Raw genomic sequence first — 17244 nt, 5'->3', positions numbered from 1 at the left:
GTGAAACTCCCCAAAACTCATGTATCTCTGAACTATTTCTTCAACAAAATCACACACATGTAGGGCATTCTACCTGATCTCCTTTTGATAACTAATGTAATAACTAATGTAATATTTTTTTCACTTCCATTCAATTAGCCTCTCCTGAAACTGTTTGCCTCCCACTTTGAAAACCACTATTCTATTCTATTCTATTCTATTCTATTCTCAATAAAAGAGTCCGTTATTAGTCCGTTATTCCTCCGTCAGGAGGAGCATCCATGGTCCAGCCATGCAGGTGTTTGCAGCAGCCTGTAGCAGCCGTCCAAATGCCTCTTCTCCAAGGGCAAAGACGGGGTGCGCCTGTTTTATTTCACCGCTCATCCGGATGAAAACTTTTCACGAGGACGGCAGGGGAAGTATGCGCTGTCTCAACGACCCCGCCCACTCAAATTGGCCGCGTTCAACACAGCAAGTGCCCTCCATGTTGGTCACGTGACATGGAAGAAGGGAAGAAAAAAGAGAGGAGGGAGAGGGATAAAAAGGAAAAAAAATAAACAACGAGGAGATTATCTGACTGATTGAAAGAAGACAGGTAATAAATATTAACATTTACGTTGTCAATATCGTGGTAATTTAAATGTGAGGCTAACTAACTGCCAGTTTTTAGCTAACGTTAGTGCTCAACGGCTCTGTGGACTCAAAACGCTGACGCTGATGCACATTTGTATTCACCAAAGTGGCTAAATGCGATAAGCTAGTTGGCACAGAGAGACGTGTTTTCAGAGGTTTGTGTTTGTGTATTTTTTTTATATTTACTGAAACTGTTTCTGTAGCCAGAGATAAATGCCCACAAAGTGCTGATGTGTCAAAAGCGTGTGACCGCTTGAGAGTGAATCATAGCCACCAAACATGATCGGCTCGCAGAGATGGAAAAAAAAAAACAGCTAATCTGTAACGTAGCATGCTTTTAGTCACACGTTGACCTCTCACTGAGCCGTCATTTCCACTCGGACTCGTCGCTGGTCAACAAACCTCCCACTTTTTTTTATTGTCTTTTTCAGCTCTCGTTTGTAGTTCGTGAGAAAGACAAAAGAAGATGAAGACATGTTAAGTTGTGAGCTCCAGATGTGATGGGGAGGAGAGGAGTGGATGTCAGCTGGATATGAGAAAGACACGTAAGTAAAAACAATGTTGTCGAGTTAGATTGTACAGTAAATATCAGTTGTGCTTGCACCACTACACGTAAAAGCTGCGAGATAAACAAGTCAGTTAGGGTAGAAGTTACACCAGGGTTGAACCTAAATACTTCCTTTTTAACGGCCAGATTAGATTTGGATTAGTTGTTTACACCGAGGGAAGGACTGAGTCCTAGTTTACAGTTGCACATGTGATTGCACAGTGAATAACCTAAGAATTTCACCCTGTTGTATAAGTCAGCCTTATCACTTGACCTATATTTGTAGAGAATCAAGTCTATACAGTATTTCTTCTATACTTTTGCAACAGCATGTGTGAGGTTATGACTGCTGCGCACTTTGACAGATATAATAAAAGTAGACGAACATTGTTGTTTTAGCCAGGAGTGCTGACAGGATAATTCCGGGGGGAGGAGACTGGAGGATGTAGGTTGAAGTCCTGTTGGCAAGCATATGCAGCAATCTTTGTTTTATACCTGACCCTGTGCTCTGACTTCCTTGTAACAAGAGAAGTGCTAATAGATGACTTGCCTGCTGAACATAAAACAATAAAACATCTCACAGCCTAATTATTACTATATTACCATGTCAATAAACTAGAAAGTATGCAGTCATGTAGCACTGAGGGCAATGACTTTTTCTTTCAAGAAAGACAAATTAGCACAAGATAATGCAGAAAAAGAGCAACTAATAAGCGGAATCAGCTGTTCCAAAGATTTGCTGAAAGACTCTTATCAGCATCATTGACTATGAACTAACCTTTAAACCTTGGGGATGACTTGTGTCTTTACATTGTCCTTCAGATGAATAAAGAATCCACTGTGGAAAAGGAGGAGGAGTGAAGATGAAGCTGAATGAACGCAGTGTGGCGCACTACGCCACCTGTGACTCACCGCCAGACAAAACCGGCTTCCTGTTCAAAAAGGGTGAGCGCAACACAGCTTATCACAGGCGCTGGTTTGTCCTTAAGGGCAACATGCTCTTCTACTTTGAGGAGCGCGACAGCCGTGAGCCAATCGGTGTCATCGTCCTTGAAGGATGCACCGTGGAGCTGTGTGAGTCAGCTGAGGAGTTCGCCTTCGCCATTAAGTTTGATTGCGCCAAAGCCCGGGTGTACAAGATGGCTGCTGAGAACCAAGCAGCCATGGAGTCGTGGGTGAAAGCGTTGTCGAGGGCCAGCTTTGACTACATGAGGCTGGTGGTGAAGGAGCTGGAGAGGCAGCTGGAGGAGATTCAGGAGGCTGCAGGAGGTGGCTGTGGTGGGGCTGGTGTAGGAGGCCTGCAGGGCAGGTCAAAGTCCTCCAGGCGAAGCCAGGTGTCAAGATCAAGGTCTGGGGCATCCTCTTCTTCATCATCCTCATCTTCCTTGTCATCATCATCATTGAGTGCCCCTCCCTTGTCACTCCCCTTCTCTAATCAAAGGAACTTCCAGGATGAGGTCCAGCTCATGTCTGGTTGTTCCAAGGAGAACGGCGTCGCATGGAGCAAACCACAAGTTGCCTTGGCTAACGGCTTTGTCGAGGGAGCGTCCTCCTGTGTGGCCTGGGAAGCCAGCGGAGACTCTGGGTACAGCAGTATGATTGCTTATGGGGCTGATGGGGTGAGGGCTCCACCAGTGCCACCCAGGAGAAGAGGAGCATCTCTGGAGAGCCCCGTCTCCCCCGGTACTGGGTGCTTCTCCAAGCTCCATGACTGGTATGGCAGAGAAGTGGAGGAACTGAGAGTGCAGTGGCTGCAGAGCCAGTAAACTGACGGAGATGGATCATTTCTTTTCCCACAGCTATATAATTTCTTTTCTAAACATTTTGCATTATTACACCCTTCTGAATCCAGCAGAAAGGTGAGAGAACACTGACTTAATTGCAAATTGCAGTCTTACCATCAATCAACAAAGATATTTTTAAGAAAAATGTGATTGATTCCAGATCTTGTCTGGCACAGGGGAATCAATTTGTTTTACCACTAATCACCGTACAATCCACGCAAATGTAAGAAAACACATAATATGTTTTTCAGAGTGTCGTTTGCCAAGGACAAATACAAGAAATGTAAGAATACAGTTAAAGTAGTAACCACATATGAGAAATCATCAGTTTTTTCCAACAAAATGAGTGGAGTTTGGCCTTGAAGTAAATACAATTCATAAAAAAATATACTGTTCTACCATTATATTGCCAATTTTAAGACTTTTTTGCCATTCTCACCTCCAGATATACTTGTGCAATTATTTTGTCAGTTTCTTAAAAGCTGTAAGAACCTCTAAAAATAGCTAAAAACAAATTTCTGATGAAAGAGAAAAGCAGAGAATGGTGAGGGTTTCTGTTATATGCAAATGAAATCATGAAGGCCACATAAATAACATCCTAAATATGTTGCACAAAACAAATCAACATGGCTCAGGTTGCTATGTTGATACATTTAACCTAAGCTTACAGCGGTGAAAGTAACAGAAAAACCTGCAGCTGTATGATTGATGTGCCTGTCTGGTGAGGTCTGAGCTTTCCCCTGTTGGTGATGAAACAATTCACAACCGTTCAGAGACGAGTGTTCGAACAAGGGAAGTGAAATGATAACATTAAAGTAACAGCAGGGAAGCCGTCTGCACAGTTGTTGACATTTTTACAATCCAAATGGAAATGGCATCGAGAATTAACGGCTTTCAAGTTAGAAATTCAACATTTGGTGTTTCCTATAACTTTAAACCATCTTAACCTTAAGATCATTTTAATATATCGACTTTTAGAGAAAAAAATACTCTCGGGCTAAGAGCCAGGGCGGGGGGGGGGGGGGAAACTAATCTAGATCCTCCTCTGTATTCCCACCAGGGCACATCTCACCCCAGAGGCCTTGTGGTTGCTAATGTCAGAGCCTCCCCTCCACAGTCACTGGGGACCGAGGTGGGAGCTGGATGTCTCGCTCAGAGCAACACACCCTGATATTTTTAGCCTTTGTTAGCCAGCAGCCAGATGATGCTGTGTCATAAGAGTGCTTGTCACTTAGTTCTCTCTCTCTCTTGACTCTTGTATTTCATAAAAGGAGATTGTTTATCTTTGAACTTAGAGGATTTAACACTTTTACTCATAAAAACCGTGATACTTTCGTCATTATGCAATCAAATCATCTTAATTTGAACGCCTTGTTGGTGTGTTTGTTACAGCTGATTAACCTGAATGTTACTGTCTGTGAACATCTAACCTCTTTGGTTTGTATACAAGTACTTAACTCTTCCATGTTGGAAGTTAACACCAGCAGTCTGCAAAATGGGCGTTTTTAATGTGACTGCACAAGCTGTATTCCTGTATTCAATCATAGCATTTACATTCTTGTTTGTGCCTTATGTTATCTTTTTATAACTTTGTTACTGCACTTGAAACCATTACCATAGGACTACAGTGATGGAGGGGTTTGTCTTTTCCTCTTTTTTTAAAACTGTACGGCTATTTTTTTGTTTTTTTTCCCTCTCTCTTTCTTTCTTTGTTGCCAAAGGCTGATTTCGGTGCAATCACTTTTTGACAATGGCTCAGTTGTTTCAGTCTGCATCAGTGCACAGCACTATCATTGCTGTTATACACTCGGCTTGTACAGAAACGACAATGTGGGAGAGACTGGTACGGTGTGGATTGAGTTATTTTTAAATGGCAATATCAAGGCAGTATGCTTTTGACATATATTATCTAAAATTTTGGTTGTATTAGTGCCAATTTTACTGACTTAAGGAGACGGTTACTATAATTGCAGATGGCAAGAGTCTATTTTTTGGCAACAATATTTAAAGGAAATTGTGAATGTGTCAAATGAACCATATAAATCATAATTATACGTGTCTTTATTCAAGAGTGCCAAATGAGGAATGCAACTTAAATGCACAAAAATCATTTTTCCCACTAAATTCCATGACTCTAATAACATTTTGTAATGTTAATGTACACTTTATGAGTATTATCTTGATTAACCAATAATATTTAACACATTGTCCTTATATGGTACCCTTGAAAGATGTTTGTTAATTAAGCATTTGCTGTATACCACTCAATAAACTGTTATTACGACATTGTGAACATTTTATTTTTCTACTATCAAAATTTGTTTCCTTTATGTATAATAAAGTTGCGGCAAGACATTTTTAGACATTAGTATGGCTGGTTAGGTCATTCTATTGTTACTTTTAGAGACAAGTACAGCATGGCAGATGCCTGACCTAATGAAGTCAGACACATTATCGGTGCTATTCAGCTTGTCTCTCACCAGGTGTCACTGTGCAACAATTTTAGACTGGTCTCAGACCCTTGACTTCAGAGCAGTTAGCCACTATTTTACACACCTGGTGGGTGAGGTGATGAATGTGATTAATGGTCTGCCAGAACCTGCAAAGCTTTGGGTCTCTAAAGAAGAGAGTCTAGTTTTCTAGGTGTGGGGAGGTCAGTTAACATGAATTATGTGTTTTATTTTTTCCTCTTCTTGATAAGAAGTAGTACTTAGTGAAATGTTATGGAAATCACTTGCAATAGCACAAAAACAGCAGATAAATGTGACGTTTTAGATCTCCTCACATTATAGAGCTGTAAGGTGTGTGGAGTTGCACTGGCAGCCAACAATGTGTTGTACTAGTTTGAGTCGATAAAAATGTAAATTTTGTTCTGTGATGGTGTGAAAAGAGTTTATATGGTATGATACATACTGTAGGATAGTAAAATGGAAAAATAACTTAAAGCAGTGACGGACATCTGCAGATTACAATTACTGAACCAAATGTACAGCATCTGAACAGACTCTGACTCTTTGTTGGAGATAGTTTCGGCATCTTGCACATACTGTACTTATCCATTATGCTGCTAAATGCAGACAGCAGAAACTCAAGAGCTACTTCCTGTCTAGTCACTTCAAAATAACAAATACATGTTTAAATACTAATTACAGCAGAGAAAGAATGAGTATCACTAATAAGGAAATATTCACGTTTTGCACATGCTTATTTTTTTTAACCTTTACTTCAAGTTATTGAAGTTCACTGAGAGCAGGCCTCTCTTTCACAGGAACACCCTGATCACATTCACGCAGTTACACACTTTCACAGCTGGAAGCTGCCCAGTACAACCACAGTCTGATCTGTTGGCCACTGAGTCGCTCCACTAGAGCGGTTGGGCCTTGCTCAATGGTGGTAATGAGGGAGGGGCAAACACTGCTTTTCCAGTTTTTCACACCCAGAGGATTGAACCGATGACCTTCCAGTCACAAGCTCGCTTCTCTAACCTTTAGGCCACCATTGCCCAGTTGTCTGATATAATAAGAAAATTAGGCTAAATAAGCTTAATTAATTCTGCTCCACTTAGTCTATTCACAGCCCTCAAGTCTGCTTGGGTTTACAGAAGAGCACATATTAGATTAGACAAACATTAGATTAACCACAAAAAAGTGCCTGTCTATGAAATTAAGCAGCAATTATGGCACAGAATTTGTATCTTCCAAGAAAGCAAAATCTATTCTGTGACATTATTGGTAACTCTTGCTGTGGTTCTTGATGAATGCCAAATATTATACAGAAATGAATTTCATCAGCCACAATAAATTACTGTTGAGCAATAAAATGAGGATTAAGAAGAAAACAAACCACTGCTTGGTTGACAAGATTGTATGTTTTATCTGTAACATTATTCTGCAAATTAACTATAGGTGTCAAATCAATGTGATGTGTGATTTCCCTCCTGGACTGTTGGCGAATAGAAGTATAAAGTGGCATAAAATGGAAATACAGTACTTTTATGTTTCTCCTCTGCTGATTGGTTACTACAGCCTACTGTACTTATTGTAATAAAGTCTAGCTGGCAGTGGTTTGCAAGATTATTCGGCAAAGTTGTAATGTCTTTTTAATCCAAATTGAATACAGCCCAACACAGCGTGAAATCAGCTGAGGCAAAACAATGTTTTAACTGGACCATGTTGCACAGGAAGTGGGTTACTGTCAAGGCTAAGTTACCAGCTGGGCAAAGCGTGAAATTGCCCTGGGGCCCTGAACCTTCAGGACTCTGAAGACGCTGGATTAATTGGAGATTTGTTTGGAAATGTTATGTATAAAGCACAATGTGAACTCAAATGGTAAGGGTGGTTCTGGATTACCTGTCTTGGAGATGAGCCATGTGTGCATATTCCTAAATGAATTTGTGTTTAACCACTATATTTTATTGGGAAATATAGTACATTTACTCCACAACATTTATTTAGCAGCTGGCCTATAGTTACCACTTACTTTGCAGATGAAGATTTTAAAAACCTATCAGCACATAAAATACAGTGTAGTGTTATACAGATAATTAATCTGCTCAACAGTATATAAAATGGGTAAATTGGACTCTAGCTTGCTACAAGATTAAAATACTGCATACATGTTAATGCATCAGTAATATAATCCAATAGAATAATATATTCCTATAAATGTGACTCTGACAGAGCCCATTTTGGCTGCATTGCGAGTCCTTAAAATTACATGAATTCCTTCTCCATCATTAAAAATTTCAGACTCAGTGTTTGTGTACTGGAGGCTTCAAGTTTCTACATCACACTTGTGTTAGTTGAATATTGGACCACGATTGGCTCCAAACTATAGTTGTGATGTCACCAATCATGAACGTAGGTCCACCCCTTAAAATCAGATTTTCAATGAGCACAGAGAAACTTTCCACTTTCAGCAGATGAATGTGAAAACAAACTCTGCACATACATCATTCTACACAGTGAAGCTCAAACATCCAACTGTAGAAACAAGAAGAAAAACATATTTTTGAGTGGACGGGGGCTATAAAGTAAAATTTAATTTTTAATAGTATTTTTAGATTGTGTTTTTGCTTCTTTTACTTAAGAAAACATTGTGAATACTTCTTCCACCACTGTCAGTAGGGGTTATTTTTTTTATTTGAATAGGTTATTTTTATCTAGAGCCCCCTTAGTGGGTTAACATTCTGCCAACATATTTGACATACAAGGACTACTGAGAATAAACTACTGTAAACTACTATAAGAGACAACCATCGTAGCAAAATGTTAACCTATTTCTTCTCAAAACATTATTAGTTATGTAATTAATGTCATCAGTAAAACAAATTATCATTATTTTAGGAAAGTTAGTTAATTCGCATATTGTGTAAAATGAAAAGATATACTTTTCTTTAATACAAATTGCAGCTTTTATCCCAAGTACAATCTTTCTGCAAAGCCTTCAAAATGACTGATAGAGTGCCCCTACCCTCCCTGACAATGTGTGATACTTTAAATTAGGACCCATGGCAAACATGAACTCATCAAATAGTTCCATTTATTAAAACTGCATTGGGGGAATTGGGTACTTTTGACTGGGGTCCCCAAGAGATCCAGTACATTGGTATTTTTTAAAAAGCACTAATTAAAGCAGAAACAGAAAACAATTATATGACGTCATTAGGAACAAACTGATTGACAAAGTCATGAAAAATAGGAATAATATGACAAAAAGTAGACATCTGGGGTCTGCGGGTCCCACAGTCAGTAGGTTTAAGGTTAATCTGTATTGTATGCGTCTTTTATTTTGAAGAAAAGGCAGAGACGGAAGTAACACTGTGAATTTCCTCTGTCTTGACAGTTGGACACATTTTTTTGACAAGCGGAAATGAGGAGTCACCACTTTTTTTCCGCGTTAACTTCGTGCCTGAAAGTTTTTTTTTTCCTCTATTTTTTTTTCTCGCGGAGGAACCGTCGCGTGCACTCACAATGAGAGAGAAAGCGACCGTCTTTTCCGCGTGCAGCTTCTCCACTCATGTCCAGTTTCTTTTGCTCCTCGACGATGTCGTTTTAACTTACTTTAGATGCTTCTCAACACATTTCCGTTATGCGAAGTCCAACCTGTTGGTTTGTCGTCGTCGTGCTGCGGTCGGTGCCCATCCGAGATAACGGAGAACGTGAGTATGTTGTGAAGCTGAACTCCTGTCGGCTTTTATTACCTTGTTGTCTCAGAGTGCCTTTTAAAACAACACTTAACTCTTCTTAACACAACCACATGGGAGATAATCCCTCAATGTGGGTATAGCTTCCGTCCAAAATTTAAAAAAAAAAATCGTCGAGAAATGTGCTCTTGTTCAATTTAAAGGGCTTTGCCTCTCATGGTGGCGCTGGCGCAGACTTTTGTAGTCAAAGAGTCAAGTTTTCTTTCTTAAAAAAAAAAGTCCTGTCACATCAGTAAGCACACGTTTCTGTCTGTGAGCTGCTTGGCCGCTCATCAATGAGGATAATTGGCACAAAAGATGTACACCACATGTCTTTTAGTAGCTTAAAGTGTATGTTTATTTACGTCAGTCAGTATAATTTGGCGCAAATCTTTTGGTGGTCGCCATGGTAATGACGCAATATAGAACCCAACGTACGTCGTATGTTTAAAAGGCCAAACTTTAACGTCTGTGAGGCTTCCAAGTCCAGGTCCTTGGTTATCCAAGGAGGGTTGAATCGAGGACTTCTTGGTTGTAGATACTTGGAGATGTTTCGGGGGCTTCTTCAGGTCTAACTGACTGGCGGGGAGTCCCAGGTATTTAAGCTCTGTGGGGTCGTTATCAAGGTCATTGATACCACTTTGGTTCGTTAGTGCCTCCTGGCTGGTGTAACGGCAGTCGTTAAGAGTCGTTGAAGTCACCTGATGCCAAGTGTAAACGACAGTCGTTGGAGTTGTCACATGAGACCAAATGTGAATGGTTGTTAAGTCTCCTGGGAAGGGATGAAAGGACAGCATTGTAAGTGGGGGATAAATGGTGTAGTAGACCACCCCTCCTCTCTCTCTCTCTCTCTCTCTCTCTGTCTCTCTCTCTCTCTATCTATCTGTTGAGAGATGGTTTCTCGACTTTTGTCATAAAAAGCCCCCTCCACTCACCATCTGTCCTCCTTATCCAAAATAGGTGCGTTGGTTATCTTCAAAGGAGTGTCCCTTATCTTTCAGGTGTAGTAAACTGTTGAGTCTTGACCTGAAGAGTTTGCCCTCCTGTGCTGAGCCCTGTGTTTGCTTAATGGTTGTGTAGTTTCCCGGATATACAAGTCAGTGCATTCCTCACTGTATACACTAGATTACTTTTTCTTGTGTTTGGGTGTGTGGTCTTTCTGGTGGACCAGTTTTTTGTCTTAGTGTGTTGCTGGGTTTGAAAAACACAGGGATGCGGTGTTTGTTAAAAATCCCCCTCTTGAGTTTTGAGCCAAACATTTAATAAAAAGTCACCTCAACTGCCTCAGTATACCTCAAACAAACAGCCAACACATTCATAAAGTTGTGTACTTGAAATGTGAACGTTAATGATGTTCGCGGCAGTTAAAGGGAGACTTTGGTATTTTTCAACCTGGACCCTATTTTCCCATCATTTTGTGCAGAGGTTTAAGTTCTCAGGCACCATAGAGAAGTTTTAAATTCATACTTAAATCAATACATTATACACACTTCCTCCTGGACAACTTTTCAGGTCTTTTGTTGCTTTAATCACTGTTTTGTGTCTAAGTGACTAATGGGGACAACATTTTTTGGAATTGGTCCAGTGTTGAGTAAGAGTGCTGCAGCAGACAGCCTCTAAACCGGCTGCAATGTAATCCCTCAGGGCAATTGCGCCCATCAATGTACGTCCACTAAAAGTGCAGGCTCAGATTGTTATTAAAAGTGTCTGACAAGATTATGGAAAGGACCATACAGAGAAATAAAACTTTTTTCTTTACCTTTCACTTGACTGGTTAGTTATTCTGTCTAACCAAGTCTCGCTCAAGGAGAAGTCTTGTTCTGAAATCCAGCGAGAGGTGACTGGTTGCCGGAAGACAGCGTCATAATGTTGTCAGACATTTATAATAAGAATCTGAGCCTGTCAGTGGCAAATTATTTAATGTTACTTGATGACGATACCTGCCATGTTAGTTAGCTAGTGTTAGCACGAGTCTGCACCGCTCTGTGTTCCTGGTAAGTTAGCGTTAGCTTTGGTCCAGAGTAGCAGGGCGTGTTTCCAGTGCGTGAAAGGAACCACCCCGCACTCCTTATTTGGAAGGTCCTGGCTCCAAACAGAAAAGATAGTGCTGATCATAAGCAGTAACTGCCTTATTTAATTCTACTCTGCCTCTGATTGGCTAGTACTCGTTGCCTTCGTTGGTTAGGTTGGTTTTAGGCATGAGGCGTGAGATGGTTGGGGTTAGGGTAAAAATATCAGGGTCAGAGCCAATCGGAGGCAGAGTAAACTGGCTCCAATACAAACCAACGGGTGACGTCATGCCTGTGCTATGTCCATCTTTATATACGGCCTCTGGTCACCCCTCATGACTTCTGGATGCGGAACCGGAACAAGTGGGGAGCAGCTACTTGGTTTCACAACCCAGTGTTGTGTAGCAGTAAATCAAAACAGTAATTTTGGGGTGTGTGTGTGTGTGTTTTGGAAAGGATTCACTTCTATTTATGTCTTGTGTGTGTGCATGCGTGCGTGTATGTGTGTCCGTGCGTGTGTGCATGCATGCGTGTGTGTGTGTGTGGGTGGGTGGATAAATACAGGTTTGTGTACAGGAGGATATTCCCTCAAAGTAAAAGGTTCTCTCTCTCTCTCTCTCTGTTGTTTGCTTAGAAACTCTGAGGCAGCAGGTTTGAAATTGTAGCTGTTTCCTAAATTTTCTGACCAAATTTACCAGATTAGTAGAGCTGTGGGGGGATACGGATAAAATCCTAAAATCCTTCATATCACAATATCCAAACACAGTGTCTCCCAAAGGTCAGATATATATACTTGGGAGGCCGTCCGCCATCTGCCAGCGTGCTTTGATCACAGTTATACATCAAACTCGGAGAGCCGCAGCTTTTTCAATTCATGAGATAACCGTACATTCAATGTTAGCTGACCAACAGACAACATGGCCGACCCTTGAATGAGCTCTGGTTTGGTACCGACAGTCTTGGCCTGTCAGCCACCTCTTCACTGCCACAGTTATCTGTTGTTGGTGCTGCTATATACACAGAGTTATACTGTTTGTTTGACTTTCACACCTGGCTGCCGTTCTATTTGAATTAACAAGAGTGGGCGTTAATTTTTTCTTGTGCATGTGCTGTTCCCTGAGATGAGGCAGAGAAAAATGAATGACATCAAAGTGAACCTTTGCCTTTGTTAAAATATGTCAAAAATATTCTCAGGCAGCCAGTACTGTAATTGGGTGGACTATATATATATACACATATATTGAGATAGTACAACTTCTGAAAAACAATTAACAAACTGTTAATCTATGAAATAATCAGTCAGTAATGTCTGTTTTATGGCCAATCCAGCAATTTAAGTACCTGTCAAACCAAGGTCCAATATAATTTATAGCCTCATACACCTGTAGGTATTACAGGGAAAGCTACCACAGTATTAACGGTATGGCAAAACCTCTAACTGTCTAACTAACGGTCTCATGTCACCATATTGTATTGTCGTCATATCACCCACACTGACAAATTAGTATCACGTTAGTAGCTGTGTCATATTACCTGGCGTGACTCACATAAGCATTATGGCAGCATGTTTGCAGGGTTCATATTTCACATTCTGCAGTAATGCAACATGCTGAGTTTGGCCCTCTTTGCTGATTCGGTCACTTAGATGTAATAGTTGTCACACATTGAGTCATTGAAGCACAAAAGAGAGAAAACCAGTCTTTTGGGTGGGGAGGTAATGCTTGTTAAGCTTGTACATGTTTTCCATGGCAGACAGGTTTAACTCCGTCAACCCTGGAAAAGAGGTCGCTTACACAGTCACAAATGTTTCTAATGAATTTCAAAAGTGTTTACTTCTCTACAGACTTCCTTGGTTTCTTGCAGTTGGATATTTTAGTACTGTCTTCACTTCTCTTTTACTCAGTGTTGTACGCAGGAGTGCAGTTCTGATCTGCCTGTTTAGACACGTAGGTGGCCCCACACACAGCTCATCATGAATACAATAAAACTCAAACATATTAGCACTGGAACCACATGGAAATCATGTATATATCATAAATTATTTGACCATCTGAACATCATGGGTTATAAAAATATGTGTGCCTTACATTTGCAGCACTGAAAAAATCTTGGATTCTCCCTAGAGAGTGGGATCACACTTGTCCAGCATGATTATAATATAATTTTCTCCAACATGACATGATTATTTGGTTGGGGATTTTACACATTACAACACAATATTGTCCTGGAAACTGTCTGACATATCTTTCCTTGAAAGAAAATATGTCCTGGACAGCTTCTTAGAAAAGTCATTCGCAATTTCTCAGTGCAGCTGTTATCAAATATATTCTGTGAACATTTGAAGTACGTGTGCACACATGCAACTGAAAAAAAAAAAGTAGTGGGCTCTGCAGCCACGAACATCAGCCATGGATCAGACAGTGTCATGGTTGCATGTCTTTAACTGAGATGTTATCGGACGCCAGCTCTTCCGCTTCCCTCAGGGGTTCTAAGAAATCCACTGATGAGACCACGAGAGAGGTCTGACCCACAGCGGCCCTGCAGGGAGAGGAGAGGAGAGGAGAGGAGGGGAGGGAAAAGGAGGGAAAGGAGAGAAAGAGAGAGAGAGCGGAAAAGAGAAGGAGGAAGAGAGGAGCTGTGGGAGATAATTTGGCAGGCAGACAGCAGTAGGAATCTGCTAAAGAAGACTGATGGATAAAGAAGGAAGAGACAAATTAGGGCAGAAATATGGAAGAGAAAGAAAGCTCTTTTTCTGGTGACAATGGGGACCTTCTACAACATAACACACGTGTTTTTGAGCTGTGTGTGTGTGTGTGTGTGAGTGTGTGTGTGTGTGTGTGTGATGTGACTCACACGGCACTCGGCCACCCAAACAGCTAAGCCTTAAATCTCAGACTTAACTGTGGATTCTCACTACAAACACACACACAAGGCATACAAAGGGGTTATGTTGTTTTGCACGAGTGTGCATGCGTTCATGCAAGTGTTTGGGGGACACACATGTGTCTATGTTTTTTTGTTTTTTTTTTCCTCAAAGCAGCAATAATTAGAGACTTTGTGTGTACTTGCGTGTCTTTACCCCAATGCACCCCACTTTTTGTTGTTGGAAAAATGTTGATTACAGGCTCGATTTTGCTGCAGGAGTACGAAGATGTCGCTTAAAACATGTGTGTGCTTGTTGACCGTGCGATTGCAATATATCAATGGATTGTGTGTGTGTGTGTGTGTGTGTACACTGTGAGGATAGTGGATGGGGTCAAGAGTTTTGTTTTTTTCCAACTTCTCCAGTCAAACTTTAGAAAAGAAACACACCCTGAATGTTTGCTTTTTAATCGTGAGAAGTTTCTCCAGGTTTCACAGGCGCATCCGTACACACATCAAATAGTTTTTTTGTGTGTGTTTGTTCCTCTGCGTGTGTGTTTAGCAGACATGAGAGTCATGTCTATGTTGAAGTGAAAGTACACATTCTCATGCATGTGGCGGCAAAATACACAGTGTCACATCAGTTTATTCCCAACACAAGCACAGTATTTGCTGTCCCTGCAGAGTAGAGCCCAACACAGGATTCTTGGATGATATTCCTGTCTCAGAAAGTGGTATTTTGTAAGTGCTAACACTGAAACTCAGTTGGCTCCCCATGAGTCCCAATGTGGAAAAGTTTTCTAACTGCTGAATTAGCCTACCAGGAAGTCAGATGGCTATAGATGATTCACAGCCGATCAGAGTGAGTGAAGGAGTCAATTATCCCTCCTTCTCCTCTTCCACACACATACACAGAGACACACAAAGACATAATATATCGAATACATATCTCACATCTTAAATATTGTCATGCGTCCTGACAATTCACAAAGAATTAGAAACGCATCACGAGTAGGGATGAGTCATTCACAAAGTGCTTGTGGATTTCAGAGAGATGTCTGTCGTACTCGCTGGCTGGAACATTTGAGTCTCTGCTTGAATTGGCTGAACTGTATTGATTTGACTCGACTGAGCTGTGAATGATGGATAGTTGTTTCAACTTTTCAGAAACTAAGCCTGTGTTTAAGGGTTCCAATAATAAGTTGAGGTCAGTTTTTAGTGGCTTTGTAGCTTAGAAACACACTTAAACTGTTTAGTTATTCAGTGTATGCGTATTTAATGTTCTGTAATATGCGCCGCCGGTGTTTATTTTGCTAGGACTCAAAAGTGTAAGTGCAGGAAAAAGTTTCTGTGCATGCATTCACTTTTCCTTTTATTTTAAGTGACCATGGTACATTAAACAATACCCTTTGTGCAATGAAATCCCCTGCATAGCAATAAATATGGTCACATTCTGTACTTTCAAACAATATTCAGATTCAGTAGAGGTATTAATACATTCACTTCTATTTTAGAAATAGCATTTGCTTTTTTAACATTTGGGAAAATAAGAATTGTATGAGTCAGTTGCATCAGTTGACCCTTTTATGATTGTGTTGAAAGGCAGAAAACAATTAGTCAAGTTGTCAATAGAAAATTCATCAGTAACCACTTTAATATCTTTGGATTTTGGACAAAATAAGACTTTGAAGATGTCACCTTGGTCTCTGGAAAACTGTAATGAATGTTTTTCACTATCTTCTGACACTTATAGACCAAACAGTCAAGAAAGTAATCGTCAGAATAACTTAAACTAGAAAATAAGCATTCATTGCATCCCTAATCATGTAGCATGGTTTGTACCTCTGTGATTTGAGCATTATATTTATGGCATTTGTCAATAAGTCTGTATTATCGTTCATCAGATCCATAATCATGTTCAGACACACTGTAGTTAACAGTTCTCATGTTCTAGTAAGACATTTAGAAATCATTTGACCAAATGTGATATACATGAGTTCAACTTTTCAACATATGGTACCATATCACAATATAAACTTTGTCTTATCAACCAGTTCATACATGTAGTTCAATGATTTTAAGACATAGTAGCAGTGCGCAATAAATGGACAACACACAAGAAGACAAAATGCATTTGAGGGACCGGGTGGAATTCCTGTTTATTTATGATTTTTGTGTAATTCGATTAAGTCTACAGAAATTTGTTCAGACCGACTTTTCCCAGCCCTGATTTGAAATGGCATGTTTGCTTGCGGAGCCTCTAATATAGATCTTATTGTGCATTGTGTTTTATCAGCATTGAGGCCTGCAGTATCTGTAATGCCCGATAGTCACTACTGACCTCATTCCTTGAGTCTCCCCTCCTCACATACATCCAACCAAAGCCAAAACTCAACTTCTCTTTTCTTTTTCGTCTGTCATTATGTGTCTGGGAGCCCTATATTTTAGTATTTCCTCAACGTGCCAGGGTCTGTCTTTGAGGGATAATGATAGACTGCAGACTGTACATACATAGACGTTTTGTATTAGTCATTGGTAGGATGCCGGACAGCTGGAAGAATGCTTGTTAGTGAGAATTTAACCAGGTTATTTGGTACATTTGGAGCATTTTCTCTTGTCTTTTGGAGTGTTTCATATATAAAACTCTTAACCTGGTACCAGCCCTCTGAATCACTGCCAAGATCAAGATAATAACAGTGAAGGATTGAATAGTAATAATCAAGTGGAACGAAATGGCAGTTTAGTCTGATTGTCAGGCTACAAAATGTTGATATTGTGCTGTATTTGTAAGTACAGAGTAGCAGCAATGTCCATGTATTGTAAGCTGTTTCCTTGGAATGTAAACCCCACGTTTTTATAGCACTGATGGGGGAAATCTGTTCCCAGCACCCTAGCTATATAGTTGCTTCCACCGGATTTTGTCTCCTAGTTTTGATACTTCAAGTCCTTGATTGTGCTTTGTGATTTCAGTTTTCCCAACCTGCCTCTCCATTCCCAGGCCACAGGAAATGGCCAGAAAGCAGCAAGGCTTTATTTCTGTGTGTCTTAAGAATAGCAGCATTGTGTTGTGTCGGAGCCTGCATTGTTGTGGGAATGCAGGACTCAGCTAGAGAATACCCAGACCAAAACAAAAACGCTATGTACCTACATAGTCTTTTGCCTACACATGTAACAACAAACCGCATATGCGATGCAAAAGATAAGTCTTCACTTGTTCACAGCGTTTACTACCTCTTGTTTTCTTTT

General features: G+C 40.4%; 2 protein-coding genes across 4 annotated transcripts in view; both read left to right on the top strand.

The window, feature by feature from the left end:
• Window positions 1-428: 428 nt before the first annotated feature.
• On the top strand, window positions 429-5227 carry pheta1 (PH domain containing endocytic trafficking adaptor 1). 2 transcript variants are annotated; one of them, XM_067613482.1, is made up of 3 exons: window positions 429-574; window positions 1044-1157; window positions 1982-5227. In XM_067613482.1, the coding sequence occupies exon 3, from the start codon at window positions 2023-2025 to the stop codon at window positions 2923-2925; it is 903 nt and encodes a 300-aa protein (XP_067469583.1). In that variant the 5' UTR covers window positions 429-574; window positions 1044-1157; window positions 1982-2022; the 3' UTR covers window positions 2926-5227. The 2 variants fall into 2 exon arrangements, with proteins under 2 accessions (XP_067469583.1, XP_067469593.1); XM_067613492.1 differs by lacking the exon at window positions 429-574 and adding an exon at window positions 616-767.
• A 3735-nt stretch (window positions 5228-8962) lies between these two features.
• sh2b3 (SH2B adaptor protein 3) overlaps window positions 8963-17244 on the top strand; it is a 53581-nt gene continuing 45299 nt past the window's right edge. The window contains exon 1 of one of the 2 annotated variants that reach the window (XM_067613462.1): window positions 8963-9103. The gene's annotated coding sequence lies outside the window, so the exon portion shown is untranslated. The remainder of the gene's footprint in view (window positions 9104-17244) is intronic. The other variant, XM_067613470.1, reaches the window with a different exon arrangement.

This window comes from Thunnus thynnus, chromosome 2, assembly GCF_963924715.1.
Source record: "Thunnus thynnus chromosome 2, fThuThy2.1, whole genome shotgun sequence".
Lineage (NCBI taxonomy): Eukaryota > Metazoa > Chordata > Actinopteri > Scombriformes > Scombridae > Thunnus > Thunnus thynnus.
This window is presented reverse-complemented; position numbering and strand designations above follow the sequence as displayed.